The sequence below is a fragment of the Tauraco erythrolophus genome, chromosome 3 (assembly GCF_009769465.1).
Source record: "Tauraco erythrolophus isolate bTauEry1 chromosome 3, bTauEry1.pri, whole genome shotgun sequence".
NCBI lineage: Eukaryota > Metazoa > Chordata > Aves > Musophagiformes > Musophagidae > Tauraco > Tauraco erythrolophus.
In genome coordinates this window covers 35,871,612-35,896,657 of record NC_141467.1, presented here as the reverse complement: position 1 = coordinate 35,896,657, position 25,046 = coordinate 35,871,612, and the positions used below count along the sequence as shown (strand labels likewise).

The 25,046-nt window shown below is 38.9% G+C and overlaps 1 protein-coding gene across 8 annotated transcripts in view; it reads left to right on the top strand.

The window, feature by feature from the left end:
- The first annotated feature begins 3,430 nt into the window (after window positions 1–3,430).
- ELP2 (elongator acetyltransferase complex subunit 2) overlaps window positions 3,431–25,046 on the top strand; it is a 38,512-nt gene continuing 16,896 nt past the window's right edge. For 3 of the 8 annotated variants that reach the window (XM_086609141.1, XM_086609143.1, XM_086609142.1), the window contains exons 1-12: window positions 3,431–3,562; window positions 3,652–3,730; window positions 4,806–4,891; window positions 7,047–7,197; window positions 8,454–8,531; window positions 12,832–12,896; window positions 18,104–18,170; window positions 19,153–19,287; window positions 20,239–20,334; window positions 22,178–22,278; window positions 23,572–23,703; window positions 24,122–24,271. In XM_086609141.1, coding sequence (XP_086465267.1) covers window positions 3,431–3,562; window positions 3,652–3,730; window positions 4,806–4,891; window positions 7,047–7,197; window positions 8,454–8,531; window positions 12,832–12,896; window positions 18,104–18,170; window positions 19,153–19,287; window positions 20,239–20,334; window positions 22,178–22,278; window positions 23,572–23,703; window positions 24,122–24,271 — 1,272 coding nt within the window. The remainder of the gene's footprint in view (window positions 3,563–3,651; window positions 3,731–4,805; window positions 4,892–7,046; window positions 7,198–8,453; window positions 8,532–12,831; window positions 12,897–18,103; window positions 18,171–19,152; window positions 19,288–20,238; window positions 20,335–22,177; window positions 22,279–23,571; window positions 23,704–24,121; window positions 24,272–25,046) is intronic. The other 5 variants (XM_086609144.1, XM_086609145.1, XM_086609146.1 and 2 more) reach the window with 5 other exon arrangements.

The following is a 25,046-nucleotide window of genomic DNA, read 5'->3' as shown; positions in this document are numbered from 1 at the left end:
CCTAACATATGATTGTTACTTTTCATAGTATCAGGCAGAATGACCCATGTATAACAACACATATTCCTTTACACCAATAAAACTCCATCCAATACAAGAAAGTATAAACCTTTGATTTAATATATCAAAGACCAGATTTCGTATCAACATGCATTCAATCAACAATGCATGCAATATATATCCAACACTGTATTTTCCTCATAAAACCAGAAAACACAGATGAGGCTAAATATGCCGAATAATAGGTTGGAAACATTCTGCAGGAAGTGATAACACATTAACAACATTACTATATTTTCATGTCATTGTTTAGACATAATTGGATAAATATATTAAATACTATTTATCATTTTTAACTAGTGTTGTATTTTCTCTAGTGTTGTATTTTCTCAGTTTCTGTTTAAAAGCTCGTAGGCATAACTGAGCTGGGTAGGGAGCACAAGAGGATTGCTAAGCCACCTCTGCCTGCAAAACCTGACTTGTAGACATGAGTTTACCATCAAAACGATTATTTTGCTGTTGGAATAACAGAATTTTTCCAGTATCTAACTGGTGAATTTATTTTAAGCTAAAGAAACCTTTTGTCAGTATGAATACTATCTCCCTTAAAGGAATTTGTTGATGTAACCCCATTGTCAGAACCAAATTGGGACACTTAAGGCGTGAACAAGGCTATGGAGTGACTTCTGAAGTCTGCTTAGGCACCATCAAAACCTTTTCTGATGCTCAGTGAATTGAGTTCTTCTTGTGCCTCAAAAATTACTCCAAAGGCGGAAAAAAAGAAGATAATTTTTACATGGATGTCTGGAAAGTGAAGATGTTATTTTCTGGGAAGATGAAGGAAAACAGCAAGAATTTGAATTCCATAAGGACACTAGTCATGAATGAAGAGTGGCAGTTGGTGACTAGCCCAGAGTATGTCCTTTTCCATCCTTGTAACGTCACTGACCACCGCCATTACTTCCATATAATGCACGTGTTCCTAAAAGGCATATTGCTTCCGTTATAATTATTTGATGTTCTAATTTTCTCATACACTATGCGACACGTATTTCAGTTTCCAGACATAAGAGAAGATTCTTTAACTTCACAACACACAGCAAACCTTTCTTGGGTTAGATCAAAGGCCCAGCATCCTGTGCGAACAAGGACTTGGTCAGACGTAATACTTACGGAGAGTATGGAAGAAACCGGGCTCGTCTAGGCTGATCTGTCCGGATACAGACTCAGCTCCCTGTGCTTTTTGGCCATACCACCATGGTGCTGTTACAGCATTCCCCACAGCACTTTCAAGTCCATATTCCGTGTTGATTTATCCCAGGTCTCTCGGTGTTGAGAGCTGTTGGGGTGGGATGGGGGTGACAGTGCCAGGACGGAGGCAATCACTGGCAACACCTGGCGCTGGCAGCCCTCGCAACGCGATCCCTCTGGTTACCTGGGAAAGCACCAGCCCCGAGGCGGTGCAGAACCCTGCAGCATGGGTCCGCAGTGCCCGTGCACCCTCAGGCATGATGCGCACCTCCCAGGCTCTCCGACACGAGCAGTGCTCAGGGCCCTACTGTTTACAGGACATCATCAGCAGCAGGTTATCTATCAGAGGAGTAAACTTTTCATGTTTTTTGGGGAATCTCCTACCCAAATCCATCCTGGAAAAGCCTACACTTATGCCCACAGCCACAGTCAGAGCCAGCTTCGTTCCCACAGCAGCAAACGCAACTCCTGTAACATGCCTCAGCGTTCTGGCAGTGTCCGACCTCCTCTCTCCTGAGCCCTGACTCCCACCCTGGCAGGGCACGCCGAGAAGGGGGTTGCTGTGCAACCCGACTGCTGCACAGCCATCCCCAGCACCTCGGCAGAGCCATCCCCGGCACCGTGGGACAGCTCTCCTCAGCTAAAGCACGCTTTGATGACTGGATCCATGCATTTTTCTGCAAGGAGTCATTTGTTCCCTTAGCAGCAAACATTTCTGGCTGTATCTTGTGTGTGATCAGGCCCAGCTTCCTTCCTCTCATGCCCACTGGAAAAAGCTGTGCCCGGCTGCAACATTTTTGGGTCAGGTTACAGCGCTGCCGACAGCCACTATTCATCAACACCCAGGCACACGGGGAGAGAAACGCCAGCCAGGGGTGGTTTCGGGTCCAAAGTGTTCCCTGTGCCAAGCAGAGTGATTCCCCTGGACGCCTGCTCGCTTTCTGCTGCTTCCCTTCCTGACCCCTCCATTCTCTACACAGCCACAAAGAGCTGTCTTCTCCCTCCACCCCAGGCTTTCCAGCTTTTCATTTCAGCTTCGATTATTTCAGGATATCCCTGGTGAGATTTGGGGGCAAGAAGCACAGGACAGCTGCAGGTAGTCACATCCCTCTTTTGTCTCCTGTTCCACGCTTTCTGTCAGAGTAGTCCATTTATACTTCAGCCTGGCCTCTGGCTCCAGGGCCTTCTGCATGTGTGTGGTAGAGCGTTCGGAGGCAGAGTGGACATCTCGAAGGTCCGGCGGAGAATCCTACACATCCTGTGGGATAGCAGGTTGCATCTGTAGCCACTGGGAACTGACGAAATTCTTGAGCCTGAGAAGCCAAGTGGCTGAAACAATTTGGAACACATCCGTAGTGTAATACCCTCTAATGATCCCATTTCTTTAGGTCAGTGACCGTGCAAGTAAAACTAGAATACTACTGCAGTATTTATATTTCTTGATTTAAGTTTTGGGGCACGGAGGGCAATAAATATATCAATAAATCAAAAAATAAAAATGTGAACGGATGTGATTCTCTAATCTGCTACGATCTGATCTTTTGTCTTGAAAAATAGAGGTACTCATATTCAGATCACCCCACGGGGGCCTTGGCCATTGCTCAGCTGCAAGTTCCTACGATTTCTATGACAGTCATTCCAGGACATCATAATAAACTGTCATATTAAGCACAGCCTGAACTCAGTGACTTAAAAATTAAGAATGATCATCAGGAGGTGGCTTTACAAGTGACGGAAACAGATCAGACACGGATAATAATGACATGATGCCTGATTCTGAATTCAGCTCTTTCCTAGCACATGTGGAATCAACTTCCATGCATGAAAAAGTTTTAAAACTTTCTAAACCTCTGAGTGTTTGACAAAAGGTGCAATAAAGATTAAAACTCCCCCCTCCCCCCCAAAAAAAAGCCAAAACACAACACTAATTTCCGTTTCACTGATTTCACGCTTTATTTTTAAGCCCCTCTGCCGAAGAACGGGTGCTGCACCCCTGGCGCCGGGCCGGGTCCGGCTGGCTCCTGGGTAGACGGAGCACCGCGGGCTCCGCCACGTCCGGCCGAGAGGCGGGATCCCAGCGCCTCAGGCCCCGCCCCCTCGGCCGCCGCGCGGGCGTCGTTGCTACGGGAGCTGCGTGAGGTCGCGCACGCGGCGGGAAGGAAGGAAGGAAGGAAGGAAGATGGCGGCGCCCGTGGAAATATGTCATGTCGCCTGTTGCGCCAACCGGGCGGGTGGCGGGGTCGTGTCCTGGGGGCGAGGGGGGCTCCTCGCCTTCGGCAGCTGCCACGACGTCGTCCTCTACGATCCGGGGGTGAGCTGAGGCGCTGTGGGGCGGGACCGGGAGCAGGACCGGGAGCGGCAGCGCGGTTTCACGCTCGGTGCTTTCTCGCTCTCCCGCAGGCGAGGCGGGCGGTCGCCGCCCTGCGCGGCCACGCCGGCCGGGTGAACTGCGTGCGCTGGGTCCGCCGGCGGGATGGCGGTGAGTAGCGCGGCCTTTTTCCGTCTCCTCCCCGTTCCCTCGGGCCGAGGCGGGGCGGGCGGCGGGAGGGTGTGTGCTACGGCAGGGGCCCGGGCAGCTTCCCCGTGGGGCCGCGGGCTCCCCTGTCCTGCCCCTGGCTGAGGAGGGGAGGCGGGTCGGCAACGGAGGGGATGCGGTGCCTTAAGCCCCGCTTCCCAGTAGGAATTTTAACAGGTGGTTCCGCAGGAATCTGACCCGCCAAACTCAGCTGCCCGGTAAGAGAGAGGATCCGGCCGGGCTGTGTTCTCCGGGCCTGGCAGCGGCTCCCGGGAGCCCAGTTCCTCCTGGGACTGCGGCGGCTCTGGCAGAGCGGTGCCTTGTGCTGCCGCCGGGCTCTCCGGGAAGGGGTGCGTGTTTTGGCTTTTTCAGCCCGTTTGCAGTGCCTTTTAAGGAATCTTATACTCTAAAACCGTGGCATAGAGGTTGTAGCCACGAAAAATAATTCTGTCAGGATAAAACGAGGCTTTTGCTTGATAGTAATTACCAGCTTTAAACTTGCTTAGTGCAGAATTTTCAAAGGCCCTTAGGCATTTATAGAGAGTAATGGGGCTGTTGATTAGACTGTTAGTGTAATGTACCTGTTGCTTTTTTCTGTTTTGGTAGTACTGAGATGAAAGCATTCCTCTTTAATAGTGGTATAAACTGCCATCCTTGCACTAAAACATTTCCTTTTTGAATTCTGTTGGGTTAGATTTCTCTTGTTTTATTTTACTATCTTCCAAAAAGACCAACAAAATAGAAAATATTAAATCACACTATGAGATTTGAGAATGTTTTTTGAAAGGTATACTCATCATGCTTATACAGAACTGTAAATGTTCCTGTGCCTTTTCTCTTTCTGTTGTCTTAAAGAATACCTTTGCTCTTAAGCTGTCTTGCACAGCGTGAGTCACATCAGCTATACTTTATTTTGATGGAAACTTTGCTTATAATTGATACGTGATATTTTGTTGAGTAGTAACCAGCATAATTGCTTATGTTGTTGTCTGCTGTTACAAAGTAAGTGCTCACAAAACTTACCAAAATGTATTTTTAGCTTCTGAAACAGAGTTAGTTTCCGGTGGATCTGATAAACAACTCATTCTTTGGGAGTGGTATGGAACAGGAACGTGGAATAATCAGGTAAGCAGGAATAACCTCTTTTTAAAGCTTTACCCCTACCTAGTTTCTCACATACCACAAATTGTCTGTTTTGTCTGTATTTCTCATTCATACTTCTTTGCTTTACCTTGGCTATTGAACCCTGTGTATATCTCCTTCAGATTGTTGGCATTCTGTCATGCTGTGTTTTACTTTAAATGTTGTTTCTTCTTTTCTGTAGTTTGTCTTTTTCAGATCAGCCTTCATTAAGAAATTAGCTAACCAGTCATCAGCTGGATTTGTCCAGCATGTCTAAAAGATGCTGTTTGTGTGTTTTTGAGTCATCAGTTTTCTGATCTCATGTAGCACTTTTTCTTTAATCTGCCTTAAAATCTTCAAATGATGAGGTTTATTTTTAGTTGACATTTCGTGTACGTCCTCATTTCTTTATATGCATTTCTAGTGATTTCCAGTCAATCTGTGTAACAGCGTAGTGTTTGTATATGGGTAATCTTACCAGGATGATGCGCCAGTTCAGGTAGGTACTTAAAAAAAAAAATCAAAACAAACAAACCCAAAATAAAACAAAACAAAAAATCTGTGCAACAATTGAGTTTTGTCAGAGAAAATGAGAAAATTAAGGAGACGTGCTAATTTGTTATTCCTACTGTGAATATGTAAGACAAAAGATGGAGCATGGTGTAAAAAAGCCTTCAGAATTAACTGAAATTTAGATAACAAATTAGATAGAATATCTTTCTTACCTGACTTTTAAAATCTTGCACGTTAGGTGTTGATTTGCGAATGGCTCTATGGGTAAGCCTTTTCATAGGCTGTCTCAAACTAGATTAGGCTTGGCATTTTAAAATGCATGAGAATCCATACTAGGGGAAAGTGCACCTAGAGTGGTTGTTGTCTGTCGCAGACCGCTGGTCTCACGTTCTTCAGGAATCACAACCTAGAAGGTTGTTGTGATTCCCCTCGTATATCGGAAGGTCTTGTTTCGCTCCAAAGGCCTATACCGCAATCAAAGGCTTCTAACAGAGAGCTTCAAGACACTGCTCTCCAGGGGCTCCTACCACTCCAGTCTCCAGGAGGGAACTGCCCCGCCTTTAAGCCTCCATGGGTCACGTGGTCTCCAGCTGACCAACGTTACTCAGCACCTGTCTTGATGAGGCACAGGTGCTTTCTGTTTAGCCCATGTAGCAGCCAGAAACTCCCCCGACAGTTGTCAGGTGTGTTTCATGGGGGAATGTTCTCAGAAACAAATAATTTCTCATTGTGATGTATTGTAACTGTTTACATATTGATTTAAAATACTTTACCGATTTCTTTATTGACCTCTTCTGCTGATGAGGGGCACAGCATTATGGCAGTCTTTGAAAAAGAATGTGACTAAATGTGCACATTTTAATGACAGTTCTAGACGAGTGTAAATTCTTAAAAACAGGCCAAGTTCTGTATTGGATCAATCAAAAATTCCTGCCGGGCCCTACCAGGCTATATTTTGGCAAGAGATGTCAAGTGCTTTTATGACAAAATTTGCATAAATGCTGGATGACTTCTGGTCGCGGAATTAATAGCTTCATGTTTTGCTCTTTGTGTTTATGAGGAACGGATTACGAAGTGAATCACCAGTATACTTCCTTAATGAATGAAGGTACTTAAGTATAAATTCAGAGTTTTCATTTTTCATGTTGGTATTTTGAAGGCATAAAAAGCTGTTTTGATTTGCGAGAACACACTAAATGTTGCTGCTAGAGCTTCTGTAGCTGCTACTTATTCCATTGTGTTCTCTGCTCTGTCTCCGTCACTAAGGTTATCCAAACTTTTATGAAATGATCCTTAGGGTGAGGGGCAAGAAATGGAGAAAAGGAAAGGAAAATTGCTCTTCCTAACTTCTATTCTATTTCCAGCTTTCCTCAAGGGATGGTGGTGTTTGTATAGTGTACACTATTATTTAATTCTGTTCAGCTCTAAACAAAATCTTATCAAGTTAATAGTCATTACTGCTGTATCCCTTCTCTGTGTTTTCCTGGAATATGCTATAGCTAAAGCTAGCTTGACAGATGCTCTGCTGTCGCCAGCATACGACTCCTTTTCAGTATTAAATTATTTTTTCTTAAAATGGCTTTAAAAATTCTCTCAGATGAGCCACTGGAATTTAAAACTTTGTAAAACTTTCTGATGTATTCAGCTTGTGAAAAGCATTCCTCTCAAAGGCCATGCTGAAGCTGTTTGTGCTGTGGATGCTGTCTACCTGTCAGATGAACCTGATTCAAATCTGCTAATAGCTTCTGCAGCTTCTGACTCTACTGTGAGGATCTGGTCTCGGCATGGTTCAGAAGGTAATGTTTTTTTAACATTGTAGACAACGTACTGGCATAATTAAAATGATGAATGCTTATTCGTTGAAGTACTTGGCTAAATACTGACATCTTTTAATGCAACTACCTTGGTTTCTCTTCAAGCTTTGGTACATCAAACCACCGTATAGCTCTTTGAAAGCTGAGGGTTATACCAGTTGAACAGCTTTGGGTCAGATTTGTTCTGCAGAATAATTTATCTTTGTTTTTCATCAGTAATGTGTTGGCTGAATCGACTTGTTTCTTTTTAGTATGCATTCAGATTCCGATAATCTGAACCATCGTTTGCCCTGTAACGTTAGGGCAGACTAGCTGTATGTGTGTGCGAAATAAAATTACTTAGTAAAATGATTAATGCTGGCATTACAGAGGTGAGGTCAAACTAGTCACTTGTTTGTTACTATTGACTTGAGTCCAGTCAAGTTTGAGATAATAGGATCTTGACTTTCTGGTGAACTAGGCCCTTGCATGGACACATTGGAGAACAGTTCTTTGAAATACATAAGAAATAATAGGTTGGATAATCTACATTTAAAGTGTTACTTGCTAGTTGAGTTGTACGGACTGCATCTCTCAAGCTACTTTCTTCCTTATCTGATACACTTGAGGATTTCACATTGTCCTGCCTGCCTGGGAGAAATAGGTGGGAGTTGCCAATCTTCAGTCCCATGTTCTGGAAGGCATTTCTCATGCTCCCAAAGAACACCGTGAACTCCTGTCCTTTCATTTTTGTCTTGCTGTTGTGGCTTCCAGTGATGGAAGGACCAATTCTGCTTCTGCAGAGAGATTTTTGTACTATCCTGTTGGTTCCTCTGATCTTGATGGCTTACCAGTTTAACTGCTTTTAGGATCTCAGGGGTGTATGCAGGTTTTGCTCATCTCCCTATCTGCTCTTCTAGCAAATGGATTAAATTTTAGCTTCCTGCTTAGTGAATGCTGTTGCCACAGGATATAATTTGCAGTATTTATCACTTCTGATGTGTTAATGCAGTGAAGCTGTACAACTTCAATACTCAGTGGAGAACAGTGATTTATCTTCTAACTCAGCTAACTCTGGTTGAATTTTTGTGGGCCCACAGAAGACAGCATTATTATTTAGACTTCTGAAAAAAGTAGATGTTTTTCAGCTCCTTAAAATAAAATTAAATGAGAAATTTTAGCTACATAATGTAGTAGAAAATGACAGTGTAACTGTAATACTTAAGATGAATGAGATCAACACTGTTCTTGTTTTCCAGCTAAATGCATTGAAATTCTGCAGTTTGGAAATGGATTTGTTATGGATGTCTGCTTATCCTTCTTGCCTGGCAGCAATGGTAAGTACAGCTGCACATCTTGCACATCTTGAATGTCAATGCAGGATACATAAAATCTAAGAAATCCCCCAAATAGGTTTTTCATTTGACCAACTCCATACCCTTATGTCATATTTTTTGTGTTCTATGGAAACAGTCTAAGCTGCTGCTTGTATCTAAAGGTTTTCACTGAACGCTTCTTAGCAATTAGAAAAATACTGGCTGATTACAGTGTCTTCAAAATGATACTCAGATGGAATTCTTCAGCTGAAATCTTGAGACAGAGAGCTTAAAAGGGGGTGACGGGGCTGTGAGTGAATGGGATAGGATGGTGCTGTTGGTCTCATCCACTCCTTGTGGTCCTGCTGTGTATGTTCTTGTTTGGATTGGAGGGCAAGGTCCAGAAAAAGAATCTGCAGGCCTGCATAAAAAATCTCAGACTAATGAGCAGTGTTTATCACCTGTTCAGTATTAAATGTGAAAAAAATTGAGATGCTGAACAAGTTTAACCTGACTGTTCAGTATGGTTTTTATAGTTTTCTATTAATACAAACATTCAGATTTTGTAGCCTGCTAACAGACACATTCTTCTGTTGCAAATCTGTAGGAGCTTTCTTTTAAAACTAAATGTATCCTCAAGCCAGATACGTATGTTGAATTAAGTTAGTGTTTATATATCATTATAGCCTTTCACCAGACTCCCAAGAGAAAAAGTACTGAAGTTTCTTACTGTATCGAGATTTTTCAGCTATTCACCACATGTGTTCCATGCTGATGTGGTGTTTGTTGTTTAATTGTATGCCTCCAGAGCAGTTACACAGAAGCTTATTTTACTCTTTGGCTTGTGGTAATCCTGGGAGATAATGAAAACTGTATCAGGATGCGTTATCCTGTTTGGAAATGGTAATGTCCATTTCCAGAGTGTGTCTGATACCAAAAGCAGCATCTGCACTGCTAAAGAACTTTAAACCTCTCTCTCTTTTTCCTGTAAATATACTGACAGGTGATTGTTGAGGTGAGGTTAAAAGGCTTGAGGGAAAATTAAAATCATTACTTCCAGTATGAATTTTTGTTAGAAGTGACATGTCTGTGGTGCCAGTTTAATGAGTATAAAATTCATATTGCAAAGCAATAGATTATTTCTTCATTTATGATGCTGTAAAGATAAGAAATTCTCACTGAAACACTCTAGAGTAGTGCATCTGTTTAACGTTGAAACTCTGTGGTATACAATAGAAGTGACCATTCATTTTGGAACAACCATAAATGAAGATTTTCATGTTAATTCTTAAAACTAAATGCTTTTGAAACCAAAATTTCATGGAGTGCTTGAAGCTTCTTTAAATAGCAGAATAACAAGCATTTTGTTTTGCTGCGAAAATCTCCCAGAGTCCCCAAAACCCAGTGTTGCTTAAAATTGCATTCAGAGCAGGACATTCTGTTACTATGGCCTCTTCCCATCCCAAATCCAATTAGTTATCCAAAACAACACAGGGCTCATAACCAGAAGAAAAGTACTTTATTTTTCTGAAGAACTGAAATTATTTTCAAATAAGAAACTATTTGCTTAGGTTTTGTATGGAGATTTAAAAAAAAAATCCTTTACGTTTATGTTTTAATGCCAGTTCCAATATGAATTATCTGTGCTGCTAACATTGTCAAGAAACAGTTTAGATTTTGAACCCTAAATGTATGGTTAGAAATGTTTCCCCTAGAAACCTATAAAGGGGCTTTTAATACAGCATAACCATGTTCTGTGTTTTCTTCCTAAACCTGACATAGTAGTCCGTACAACTGAACTGTTTTTGTTCAGAGTAGTATGTTAATTCTGAAATCTAAATAAAGTAGCTTTAAATATATTATTAAAAATCTCACTGCTGATCATTTTGTCAAAATCATTAATCTGTAATGGAAATTTGGAACTTTAATGAGCTTCAGGGAAAAATGATCTATGATAACTTCAAGAGTTGCTCTGAAATCTTTATGAAGGCTATGTTGGCAGCCGTATTAAGATTTAAAGACGCTTTTCTCTTGAGGACACTCTGCAGCTCTTCCGTCAGGAATTAAACACAGAATTGCTCTTCTGAAAGTTGTAAACTGCTCCCCTGAACTAGAAGCATTTACAGTAACCTCTAATTCCAGCAAGCAAAGAAATTTAAAGCTTGTGTTGAAAATGGATTCGTGTGTAATGGATGCTTTAACTTTCAGAAGATGTTGAAGTTCATGATACCTAATATTTTAACTGATTGTCCTTGAAAAGAAATTATTAAAAAAAAAAAGAAGTTAAGAACCATTTTTGTGAAGAAGTCAAATGGGGAAAGCCAATAGACTGCTTATAAAAATCTGAACTATCACTTGCAGCTGGCGTATAGCTTCAGCACTTTAGTGTCAGATTCTTAGTTAAGGATTTTCTTTACAGTTGTTTTCTCAGTCTTGAAGAAAAGCTTTGTACTGTTTTGTTTGGTTGTTGCCTTTTGCCTTGCAGCGCCTGCAGGAATTCTGCTTCTAAAATGCTGGGAATAGGATTTACTGTTTTACAGATCTTGATCAGCTCTTTTGTCATATACTGTGATTCTTCCTACCACCTGGATAATTGTGGTGCTGTAGCTTGGCCTCTGACAAATAAGAATTGTCTCCTCAGAACTGAATTGCAACAGGTGAAAACAAGAGCTGGCGAACTTGACAAGGTTTGCCAGTCACACTGTCCCCATTGCAACTGGACCACAGTTTCTGACTCAGTTTTCCAATTTCATTTGCAGGACTTTATCTCCATCAGATCCGAATTCTAACACTCTGGAGCGTTTACGTGGAAAACTGTATATTAGACTGTTTTTGCCAGTTACATATTCCTTGATAGAACTTTTTGAGTGGAAGTATTTGTGTTTATCTGACACAGCAACTAGATCATAATTCTTTTCTTGTTTTTAGTAGTCAGACTTCTATTCTGTTGAGTAGGTATATAATTACTGTAATGGCCCGTAAAATGTATTTCTCAGGAAAGGATGATACCAGCTCCAAGAACAAGAACATGCAATTGTATTGTATTTTGTGGAAGAAAACCTCACTCTTGCCAACTTCTGTGGAGCTCAAGACCAGGTCTTTCAAAACAGCTCATTACCTCCAGTCCAAAGCAGAGCAGTCCTGTTTGGCCCTCTGGAAAGCAAGGAGGAGATGGAGATGAAATGTGACTTAGAGATTGGAGAGAAGCAGCAGGTGATGGAGGTGTAAGAACGTGATATGTGACTTAGAAGTGAGAGAAGGAACCACAGATAACTAGGCACAGATCTGGTACAGGCAGAGAGAGGAAAATATTATAGAACAGAAACCGATTGTGAATATTCGAGTCGATTTTTGGTCTATCCATAGTAAAGATAGAATTATCTCTATAAAGGGATGACATTTAGGTTTTTTAAAATGAAGGAGTTGATTTTAGTGGAATTTAGTATTTTGTTTTCTACCTAGATTTGAGAAATGTGTCTAGCTGTGATAACTTGTTGATAATACCTAATGTTCTAATTAATTCATTTTCTTTTACTATTTCAGTCCCTAGCAGAACTACTTCATTCTTATGACTCTAAAAGAGTGGAGTAAGCCTTAACTATTTTTCCCCATCATCTTCTGTGGGAGAGATGAACTAATACACTGCCTAATTTCTCTTGTTTTCCATTCAGACATAACTTTGGTTCAATTCAATGGACTTGTGGTTTTTGCACACTTTCGAGATAGCTCGTAGGAGTAAACTGCTACTCAGGGCTTGCGTAGGTGTATAATAATGTTAATTGCTTTCATATCCTTGTGTATAGTGAGTGGTGGTCTGTCCTCCTTTTTTGATCTGTCTTTTTATTTGCTGTATAATAGTTATGTTAACTCCACCTGTACACTTATTTCAGTTGATTTAGGACTTGAACTGTATTAGTTTTGAGTCATTTTGTTTTGCTGCTTGCTCCTTTTGTATTTAGAGCAAATGTCTGTTGATATGAATAAAATAAACATAATTAATTAAAAATCTCTAATACTTGAACTTCCTGCAGATATGTGAGCATGAAGGAGACTACTTTTTTTTAGCATCTTAAGTATTTGTAGATATCATTTACATGCCAAAATATCTTCTGAGTTTTCTGTTCTGGAGATACCAGTTTATTTCAAACAGTATTAAGTGTCCAATTTAGAAAATATAAAAAAAGTGGTGTCATGCTTGCCTGTCTGAATTAATATATTTATTGATGCTATATTGATTTTTATATTCTTTATATATTTTTTCATAGCCTAGAATATTAGATTTTGTATCTTGAGTAATGAAGACTTTTTTTTTCCTTTCCAGTACCAGTACTGGCTTGCGGTGGTGATGATTGCAAAATAAATTTGTTTATACAGCAGAATGGCCAGGTAATTACAGTTTATGTCTCTTTCTCGGAACATTACTCAGTGCTTCTGCTTCTTTTCTTTTTCATATGTGCTGCTGATTTTTCTGAGATTCTTCAGTAACTGCTATCTGTTTCTAGATAGCCATCACATACAACTACCTCTATTCAAATAGTTCGTCCATTTTTCTAGATAATGATGAAGTGCCCATATAGAATGTTGAAGTTGGATTCCGTGCATAAAAGTGTTAGACTTTCTTATTTTCCCCCGCGTGAAGACAGCCTGTGTTTCTATTCCCACTGACATAAAATAGCTATGACTGTCCTTCTTTATTGAGTATCCATGCACTGAATGGTTCATATGTTACTCTCAGTCTATAAATTCTTATAATAAAACTGATATGATTTATATCTGTGGAGTTGTATGTTTGTTGCTAAGTATGCCCTTTGTGCTGAATGCTTCTGAATGTCAAAAGAAGTAGCTGAAGGAGTATCTGATCTTCTGAAATCACACAGGTTTTTTATATATTATTTGGAAGCTGGCAATCTTTATTTTTTTTATACAGATAAATGTTCCTTTGGAGCACTAGAAAGAGATACTGTCCTCTCTTGCATCTGTTACAGAAGTTTTATTAGACTGTAAAGCATATGTTGAATGACTGTTTTCCAAAACAGAAGCCAATGTCACTTCTTTCTATCACTCCATTAAAAAAATTCCTCAAACCACATACACTGCCCCAATGCACCAATGAACCTAACATTCAGAAACCTCCACTGAAACTGGTATGTGTAGGAACCACTTACTCTTCTGGATTTGTTCAGACACAGTCCCCTAAGACTGCTGCCATATACAATAACAAGATTTTTTTTTTTTTATTGATGATAAAATAAATTCTTCATCCTTTATCTGCTATGATGTTCAGTGATTTCTTGACCAGTTTAATGACATTGTCTGTGAGTTAGCAATGGCAGAATGTCACTCACGATTCTCAGTGTGCTAAAGAAATACTTCTATCTCAGGGGTTGTGCAATTGATTTTCCTCATTCAAAATCTGGAACTTTTTTTCATGTATGGTTCAGAATAACAAATAATATGCAGATTGACTGCCAAAGATGTTCAGAGATATATAACTTATTTTTGCTGGTTGTTGATTACAATTTTTGAGTATAACAATGTTCTTAGCTATTCTTAAATGTAGTCAGTCTGTGGAGGATAAAGGAAGGTAACTGGAATAAACAAGCTCCATCTTCAGCTTCGTAAGCAAGTTTATGGTGCTTTTTTTCGAAGTAGGAAACTATTAATACAAGGGGTCTTTTATTTCACATGTGTTATTTTTCACACCTTCAGTTTTAGGAAGTATTTTCACTAGCTGTCCTGGCAGGTTGACGTTCAGAGTCTCTCGTTTTTGAATGAGGTGGGACTTGTGGTTGGTGTGTATCTTAGCTTTGCAGAACATTTTTTAACTAAGTAAACTGTACAGACCTCAAAGAGAAGAGCCCTAATTTGATTCCACATGGAGTAAAAGTGCCTGTGTAGTGCATTACAGTTGTTAACAGAATGAAAACTTCCTTGTGAGCCTTCTGACAAATTCCTTCCTAGCTGCTAAAGGGAGGTTCTCTTCTTTAGTCAGGTTCTGTCAGATATGCTGATGCCTTTTTTTATGGCTTCTGTAGTACTTTTAAATGTATGTGAAGGAAGGGTTTCTGTTGTCCTGCCGTTTTTTCACTAGAACTTAGTGTAGGAGAGTGATTTAGAATCTAAACTTCTGCGTCATGCCCTCACTGGTAAGGGCCTGTAACTGTGTCCTGTTAATTGTGACTCTTGGAAAGCTCTCCTTTAGTTAACATCCTGGAAAAGATTATGTGAACCCGAAGGTAGAATGTAAGTTCATAACAGGAAGTTCTAATGAAACTTGGAGGACGGTGTTGTACTCTGAAGAAGGATGAGGCATCTTCAGTTAGCTAATTCAGGCTGCCTTTTGGTAAATTCATTCATTTTACAGTTGAAATATATTCATGAAAACGTCTTGGTTTTGAAACTGAGTAGGCAGACTTCAAATCCTTTAAGACTTTCTACCCATAGATCCCTTACTATGTTAAGCAGTAGAGAGAAAATGAACTCTTTGCTTTTCTGAGTTCTTGAAAGAGGGTATTGATTTATAAAAGTACCCAGGGAAAGATCTTTCAGAAACTATTACATGTCTTCCTGCTTGAGATATTACAGGCCTATGGAGGGGAAGTAAGTAAACCAGAGGATCAAAATAGAACTTTAAAACAAAACATTTCTATGTTGAGTTTGGTTTCTGTGAGAAGATTTTGTGGTGCATGTTTGACTATGTTTCCCTCAAATAATCTAGTGTAGTTGAAAACAGGAATAAGAGACTCGAAGATAGTTCAGGCTCTTTGTAATTCAGTGAGATTAACAGCTGGATAGAGAAGGAGTATCACATCTAGTGTCTGATGGAGAAAAACTGAGAAGACTTGGATCTCTGTTTCCAGATTTTCCAGACAATTCTACCAGCTCAATCCTGAAGGACGTGTACCCGAAGTGTAGACAGAGTTAGTTGAGGAGAGTGTGCTGGGCATGTCCACAGACGACCTGACTTCATTAGTTTTGCTAGCTACGGAACAGCTTTGTTCTGTACCTAAAAGAAAAGAGATTGGATTGCTGCTACACAAAACTGTTCAGAGATTAGTTAAGAGGCATGGGAAAGCCTGTGAAGTAGGTGAGTCAGACCATGAGCTTTTGTTAGATTTAGCTGTCGGTACTGTATTTTCTTATGTATCCATTGGGAACCAAGGGGAAAGCAAATCAAGAAGGAGAAATATGAGACTATAGAAACAAAATCTGTAAAAATGAGACGAATGACAGATCAAAATACTTGTAAATATAACCTAGGCAATCATAAAAACTTTGACTGAATAATTTAAAAACAATGACCATATGCATCTGCAAGAAGCTTTAAAGTGATGCAGTTTCAGAACAGAATACATCTGAACAAACCGAATGTGTAATACTAAGGGACACAGACTTCATAGAAAATGGCAAAACCAATACAAAAAACCAAACAGAAGGCGTAACAGCAACATTACTCCTTGCTCAGTTTCAGTGGACAATTTATATTTTTAGGGGAAACCATGTCTTGGAAATTTTGAGTGAATGCTTGTTCTGTAGCACAGAAGAACTACATGCTTGACATAAGTCTAAGTAGTGCCTAAAAGCCTGTTTGGAAATTACTTGGGAACCTGGGGTGGTATTAATAACCTCAAAGTAATTAGTTTTACTCTTTAAGGAGAAAACAAATGTCTGCTTTTCTTTAATAGTGCTTTTTGATGTGAGATGATGAGAGTAACTAAAAAAAAAACATAACCCTGAAGTTAAAAATAGAAAAATTATTAGATGTGTTTTTAGATTAATGTTAAAGTCAAGTTTCAGGCAATATTCAATGCACACCATTTAAGATAAAAGGAACCATAAAAGACAAGAATGTTAGCAACAGTTCATCCTGAACCAATCTTTCAGTCAGGAATAAATTTACCATCTAACCTTGGAGAATGTAAAATACGGAGTATTATGTCAAAGATCATATAAACGAATGAATAAATATGTGTTCTATTTGTTATCTGAATTGCTAAAAAGATTTTTTTTTAACGTATCACCAGAAACATGTAGTCTTCAGTAGAACCTTTAGGTCCCTGTTTGATCTCACTTCCTGGGCTGTTCCTGCCTTTATTTACACATAATCAGTTGAGTGTTTTTTAACGTAAACATCTGTCTGGAATGCCACATACAGAAGTGCCAGTGAGTGCAGAAGTGACTAGCCAAATGAGGCTTAGGTGGCTGTGAGAACACATTCTTAAGACCAAAAGTTTCTGATTTGGAAGTTTCTGTTCAGCTATTCTGGTCATGTTTTTCACATACAAATCGTTCTGTAGCATTAAGATCGCAAGTGTAGAACAAAGAGAAGCTGTGTAATATTGTTTGATGGGAAGATGATTTTGAAGAATATCAGGAATGTTGGACCAAAGAGAGAGGCACTGACTTCTGAGTGTGGTTTTTTTCCTACTCATTTTTCATACTCATACAAATTTTTCCTTTGAGTGAGTTACTCTTGCTTACCATCTCCTCTGAAGCCAAAGACAGAGATTTTGAGAAAGAGCAGCAACACGTTGAGAAAGGCTTCCCTGCTGCCCCCTTATTTTTATTTTATTTTGTAGGTAGGGAAGGAGAACTCAGTTGCAGACTTGTGCTGATAGCAGAAGCTATCATTTAATCTTAACTCTTAGTAGGCCCAAGTCAGGGATTTAGCAGAATAAAATGCCAGAAATAACGGAATTGATAGTTATTCATTCTAAACCACACTAGCATTTTAACTGTAATGGTTATTTCATACTTTTTGAGTCAACTTGTGATCAAAAAAATGTCATGGAAGTAGACCTTTTACTGGGCAAAGACAAATAGAAATGGTTTAAATGCTAAATAAGCAGTAAACACTGATACCTTAACTGAATCAAAATAAAATGGTAATATTGTATATGTTATGAATGAAAGTATACTACTAAAGAAAGTTCTTAAAAGGGAATCTGGACTGTGTTTGCATTCCTGTGTTCTTGGGCCTGTGTTCCTGCAGAGTTACCATCAGCAGATACAGGTCTTAGTGTATACCTTCCTTAGAAACTTAGTCAATAAACTTAAGAAACATAGGGAATATTTCTAGCCCCATAAATAATTCTTACTAATAATATTATATTACAAATTAATTGTTGAAATAATTTCAAAACATCTACTCTTTTTACACTTGATTTTACCTGTATTCGTTTTCCACATCATCTGCTGTTGCATCCACTTCGCACATGTAATAGAAATCATTTAGTGTCATACGTGCATTACGTTATTCTTTGCGTACCACTATAAGCCTGATAAACTTAAAAAAAATTTTGTTTGTATCGTAGAGAGACTGTAGCCTCTTGAAGGTAAGTACCTTAAATTCTCATTCATTCCTGCTCATATATGGGAAGTGCTATAATGTGGTACATGTTCACTCAATAGTGACTAAACCAAAAAGGCCTATTTAGAGTCTATCAGTAAGTTACTATCCTTAGTAACAATTTATTTTTCCAGTTTCAAATAACAGAAGTGTGAATATAAGAGACGTGAAAATCCAAAGCTAATTGCTGATATGTGACGGTAATTAAGTGCATTTCTAGGATGTAACAGGAATTTTTATTCAGTTTCAGAAAACATTAATACTTCCTGGCCATGAAGACTGGATAAGAGGCATTGAATGGGCAGTCAGTGGTCAGTATGAAAGATGTATAAAGTGGAATACTGGTTTAATAACAGTACTAATGTTTTACCCCTCCAACAGATGGCTTTGAGGCCCTGTAGCACCTAAGCTCTGGTGGTTGTGATTTTTTTTTTTTTCTTCCCCTGAGACAATGGTGCAAATACTAAAAACCAAGATAGAACTTTTTGTCCTGTTAAAACATAAGAATTGTTGAACCTATACTACAGTTCTATTTTAGTTATCAAAACTATGGCTACAGTAAGGTTGATACAGAACAGTCACATCCTTCATTTTGTCTTGCTTCAAGTGTGTTTACTTGACTGGTACCTAAATGGAAACAAATGGGATTTTATCAGCTTGTCCTTTTTCAGTATGCAAATGTCTGTATCTGAGTGAGGCAGAGTTGGCTGCTTTTTCAAAAGAGGGAAAGTAGGGAGAAATATTACTTTTCTTCTTCCCCTCCCCCTTTTTTTTTTTTTTTTTTTTTTTAAGAATAGGAGATTAAGAGGAGAACCTATTCAGACATCAACGAATCAAATAGTTCTTGCAGTGGCAAAAATAAATTAAAAGGGCCTAGAGGATGCTACAGTCTTGAAGAAAAAAAAGGAGGAAAGAAGTTCTTGAAGAGTACTGAGGTTGTCAGAATTTCAAAAGCAAAGGCCATAGGTAGTAGGGAAGTATATGTGCAATATGTATGGTATTTACCATGTCTTCCCTGCCTTATAAGCAGGGAAAAGTCCATAGTCAGTGTGTTACAAACTAGTAGAGAGTTTGAAATAGGAGAATTAGTTGATGTTGAAATAATACAGCGATTTATGGTACTGTGTACAGTAGGAAAAATTAGAATAGTGCTGTAGTGCATGTTTGGAAAGATGATAGGTTAGTCATGGCAGTGGTTGCAACGAAAAAGCAATGAAAACATGGCATTTATTTATTTATTTATTTATTTATTTATTTATTTATTTATTTATTTATTTATTTTAAACCAAATAGGTGAAGACCTTTTCTTAGCAAGCTGTGCTCAGGATTGTTTGATAAGAATTTGGAAAGTGTGTACAAAATCAAAGCAACTTCCAGAAACTGACGATGATTCTATAAGACTGAAAGAGAATGTTTTTACTGTCAAAGGTAGGTAACAGCTGTGAAATTCCCTTGCACAACTTTTTACTTGTGTATCTGTTGGTGTTTTCAGGAGAGCTAGCAGGGTGGTTACCATCTAATTTAGTTTGTTTCTTGTATTGAAAGAATCTGAGACCAGTTTCACTGCACTGTTTTTATTCAGCTGTTGGAAAAAGTGGAGTTACTGTTTTAAAGCTGTGACTATGTAAAGTTAATGATGTGTTACAAAAAATGGTAAAGCAGCGAGAGAGCTTAATATGAACATGCATTGTTACACATATTCCAAATGCAGTATATAGGAGATGCATTTGTCTGTGGGAGGTAACATGTTGTGCAGTTCTCTTCCAGTTTAATGGCATACCTTTAATTTTCTTTCAAATTCAATGCATTAAGAGGTGCTGCTATTACTTAAACCTTAGAAAAGTACTGGAGAGAGCAGATAAGTATATACAGGCTTACTTTACGGTTATTTAATATATTGTTTGAGCATGCAACATAAGAGGCTCGCGATGCTGACATGGTAGGGTAAGTTATTAGGCAACTTAGGTAATATAATGAAGTTTGTAGACTGTCATGTGTAAAAAGTGCTCATGCTGCTTGCTGCAAATCCTGAGTCATTGTGTGAAGTATCTTAGTGCTTGTATTTACAGTCATTTGGAGGTGTAAATATGCTTAAATTAAGAGTTGATAGAGTCAATGTCAGAGAGTTTACTTCAAAATTGCTTAAGAGCTCTCCAGGAGTTCTGTAATACCACTCTGAGGCAACAGGCTGACCTCTTAGCATCAATCTGGTACTCAGGGCTTGCAGCAAAGTACGTTTTTGAGGAACTGTTCAATGTCAATAGGCTATTGAGATATTGGTAGATGATGAAAGCAGTTGATTTTTGCAATGAAAATGTAAAAAAGTGATCTAGTTTCTTGGCTTTTATAAAGAAATGTGCTTTCTCTGATTTGTGGTAGATACTGATACGACATATGCAATTACTTTGGAGTCAGTTCTGGCTGGTCATGAAAACTGGGTGTATGCAGTTCACTGGCAACCTCCATTTTCCAAAGGTAAAAAGGTACCAAACACTTAGCAGTTGTGTTAAGTGTTGTGTACACAGAGTACAGTCACATGTCTTTGTATTGTGTTTGTGTGTTCGCTTGTCACTGTGGACTGTGAAAACATTTAAATCCTGCACATAACGTTTTAGAAGTCAATGGATGTTTTGGCTGAACGTGCCACACATCTTACAGCACAGGCTCTGTCTGTTGCTGTATGTTGCATGTTGCTGTCTTTTACTTGTATTTTCTTTAATGAATGAAATAAAATAACTGAGCTTTACTGGCTTTATTGTAATAGATTTGTTGTTTATGAAATAAAAATAAATTTAATTAATCTCTAATATTTTATCTTGATACGTGTATTTGAAATGCCTGTAAGCGTTAACTCAAGAGCACTCCTCTTTTTCTTGGACTAGAAAGGAACAAATAACATTCAGAAGATTAATTTTCAGTCTTCTATGCATTAATATAACATGCCAGGGATTCCTTGAGTATCAGTTTTCTCTAGCATGTAGCTTTAAGGCATTAATGCAGACTCTCACTGAAAAAAAAATGCTATTTACAGCTTAATTTTGCGTTTTGCCCTAGCCTTTATCTTTCTTGTTAAATCCTTACATTGTGACAGCCTTGTTTGCAGTACTGATTTGCCAGTGTGTGTCTGCCTGGTGTATGAGAGAGAGAATCTTGATTTGACACACTTGCACCATCAGAATGCCCTTGTGTATTTGTATTGGCAAAGGTGCCTTTTTTCCTGAGATGTTTTAGAGTTACTGATGGCAGATGACTTCACCAGTACAAAGCACAGCTTTGCCTGTGTATATACAAGACTTGAACAGTAGAGTGCAATTAGAATGTCAAAATACCTGTAGTGAAAAGACATAGGACTTGCTTTAGAAATATTGGTTTAGTTATCTGATTTTTCACTTTTTTTTTGGTAGACCCCAATAAATAGATTTTGCCTATTAAAGCAAGATTTAGGCAAAATGCAAGCATTTAAGTCTTGCACTGCAATCTGAAAAACTGTCCTATTAGACCATGAAGTTTTCTAGGTGTCCTTGACCATGCTTCTGCATTGGTGCAGTTGTTTGCATTCTGTGGCCTGCTCAATCTTGGATACTCCAAAATAGATTTTCTTCTTCAGCAGAGGCAGACTGATCTGAGAGACATATTCTCAATGCAGAAGGTAGGAGGTCTGGTGCTGACATAAGATACCACCTCATGAGATGCCCACCAATGTCTCTGTTCTCAAGAAAGGCTCCTCAGTGGTTCTCCTGTCGGTTTCCGAACTGCGTGATGAACCAGTTCTCTCTTCCCCATTCTAGCTGTGCTGAGCAGCTGTCTGGAGTGTTTCACTGCATTTTGGGGAACGTTCCTTACTACTGTATGTATTTCAAGGTGCTAGAGTCCACTGAAGTCTGCAGTGACTCCAACACTTAATTTGGAAAAAAAAGCTTCCAGTGAAAACTGGCATGAACTTTGTTTTGTTTTAACTTGTAAATCTCTCAGTTAAAACTTACTTGAGGAGTAGAACTGACAATTGCTATGCAGTCTCTCTGTGAAGCTCTAGCTTTTCATCCAAATTACATTTGTTTCGATATCAATTTGGAGTGAATAAACAGTAGATTATGGTTGTTCTCGTGTACGTGTTTTACATTTCCTTTGGGAGATTACAGCTGAAAAATACAATACTTCCTAATGAATGCTTGCTAAGAACGTAGAGCCTGTTAAGTCTGGCGTTTAAGTACTGCATGTCTCTGATGCTGAACAATTTTCTTGGCGTGTTTGAATTTCACTATGACCAAATTCTTTTAGAAAACATTCTTGTAAGGTAATCGTTTTCCTTGTGCTGTAGATGGCAGCATGCATCAACCAATGAGGATATTGTCTGCATCAATGGACAAAACCGTGATCATCTGGGAACCTGATAAGGAATCTGGAGTCTGGCTAGAACAGGCAAGTGTCAGTCTTCCTCACACTAAGTACTGCTGTATTGAAGTTGTGCTTCCAGCATTGTGTCTGTACTGAAGGGAACAAAAACTCTATAAAATGCTGGGAGACAAAGGCACAAGCATTTTCTTGCAAAAATACTCATTCTGATGCTGTGTTGCAAGTAAAACTATACTTTTCAAAAATGGTGTGATGTAGTATGATTTTTATTGCTTCTTTGCTTCCTTATTACTGTATTGTGGAGTTTCTAAGGGGAGTTTATGCTCAACTGTCTTTCATAGTATAGCAAGCCTGGTGCTGCATACTAACACACACTGTGTGCTCCGGTAAGAAGAGGAAGAAACCATCCTGAGTTATTTGTAGTTAATCCTTGTGGGAACGTACACTCAAGCAGTTACTGCAGAGCAGCTGGCACGCAATTCACAAGCCTGCTTTTACTCACAGTAACTTGTTCATAGTCTTTGCCATGAAGTTTTTCTTCCATTTCAGCTGGATACTCACATTTCACTGTAGTAGTCTGAATGCTGCTCTCATGTGGATCATCTTAAATAAGCAAGTAGTACAACTAGTTTTATCTAGTGTTTTCGTAGATGTCTTTGTTTTCAGTTGACCTGCTTTTCCAAATTGCAGTAGTTCAGCCAAAACTGTTTGCGTTGAGTTATGCCAACCATTGTTTATGGTCTTTCCTGTCACAAAGAAAGTTTTAATCCTCTTTCAGGAGAAAGAGGAGAATTACAGTAGTGTATTTAATTTTTTCCCCTGTTCCATTGAAAAGCTCTTGTGCCTTTCTGCTTGAAGTAGCATAGTGGTTTGACCCAGATGGCAGCTAAATGCCACACAGCCACTTGCTCACCCTCTCCCACTCCGGTGAACGGAGAACAGAATTAAAAGGGAAAAGGGAAGGAGACTCATGGACTGAGATAAGAACAATTTAATAAATAATATAAATTTTAAAGTAATCATGATAAAATAACAATATTATTATATGAATATATATGTATATACATATATATACACAAAAATAATATATACACAAAAATATTATATACAAACAAGTGACACACAGTATAATTGCTTACCACCTGGTGACCAACACCCATTCCAGCAAACGATCCCGAAACAGGTAAGTCCCGACACTGCAATCCAGGATGAGCGAGAGGCCTGAAAAGAGAGTGATGTATTTTCGTTTGTAATGTGAACTCTTGCCTATAGCTAAATTTTAATCTCATGAGATTAGGATGAGTTTATTTGAATAGAAAGCCGTTTTTGTGGATATTTTACTTTTGATCATTAATGCAGGTGCGAGTAGGTGAAGTGGGTGGCAATACCCTTGGATTTTTTGACTGCCAGTTTAGTCCAGATGGTTCAATGATTGTCGCTCATGCTTTTCATGGAGCACTACACCTTTGGAAACAGACTACAGTTAATAAGGTACGTTTTTTTATTATTATGTTTAGTGTTTAAAAGAATAATATGTCACTTGAGGTAAGCTCTTTTGTTAACAGAAAAATGTAATGGTACAATTTAAAATTAATGATTGAAATAGTCCTTCTCTGAATATAATATAACCTGTTGCTTCCCTGTGGGAACCATGAAGTCACTGAACTCCTTGGTGGGTTGTGCTTTGTTCAGAAGTGGCAGTTAAACCAATAACACCAATTTCTTTTAGATTGAAGCAATAAATCAGTATTTGTGTTTCTTTAGCCGTTCTGACTTCTAATAATTTGCTATTTTCAAAAGTCTTTTTTTTTTTTTTTTCTCAGTGAGGATGTTGACACTTTTGTTTTGGTTAGAATATGCCAATCAGTCAATTGAAAACTTCTTACTTCTCTGGTGACTTTTTTAATAGAAAGAATGGACTCCAGAAGTTGTGATTTCAGGGCATTTTAACAGCGTAGAGGATGTAAAGTGGGATCCAGAAGGAGAGTTTATCATCAGTGTTGGTTCTGATCAAACTACGAGACTCTTCGCTCCATGGAAAAGAAAACAAGACACAGAGGTATGATCTTCAAAGATTGTTGTGAGTGTCGTGGTTTTACTCCTTGGTGAAGAGCACTTGTCTGTCCTGAGTTTGGAAAAAGTCACCTGAATGTTAACTCAAACCTTAAATTCCCTCAAGCCATGATCTGTTCAAAACTGCTTGTGTAAATGCTTGATTTGGTTATTCAATATGTGCTGTTTTCACTTTAAGAGTACTGGTGGCAGAGTTTTAGCAATCATGTAGCATGACTGCTGTTTAATCCTGAATTCACCACTGGGTTACCTTCAGTTAGTGCTCTCCCAGAGTCAGTAATTCAGAGGGAGGAATACATGGCTGATTCTAATAACCATCTATTGCCCTTGTTTAACATTTGGCTAAGCACTGCTGCAGATAATCATAAAGAAACTAGACTTTGGTTGCGTGTTTTTTTTATACAAGCTTCATCTAAGCCAAGTTCTTATTGTATTTTGTACACTATTTTGTTTATGACTGTGACTGTTTTACTGGAATGATTATCTGAACTGCATGAGTGCAGCTGGTACCTGTGCAAGGAACTTTTCAGGAAGAATTATTCCTAAATAACTTTGTGTGTTCCAAAGTAAGTCTAAATTTTGGTGTGGAAAACCCTGTCTAGGAACGCAGAAGCCCCTGTTTCTAGTTGCTCATGCTTTTTCGTCATCTAAAAATAAATTTTTTTTCTGGTAGAACAGTACTAATGTTCTGTTGACGAAACTAGCAGAAACTAGACTCACTGAAGTCACATAAGGTGCTGTGCAAGCTGTGCTATTAATTG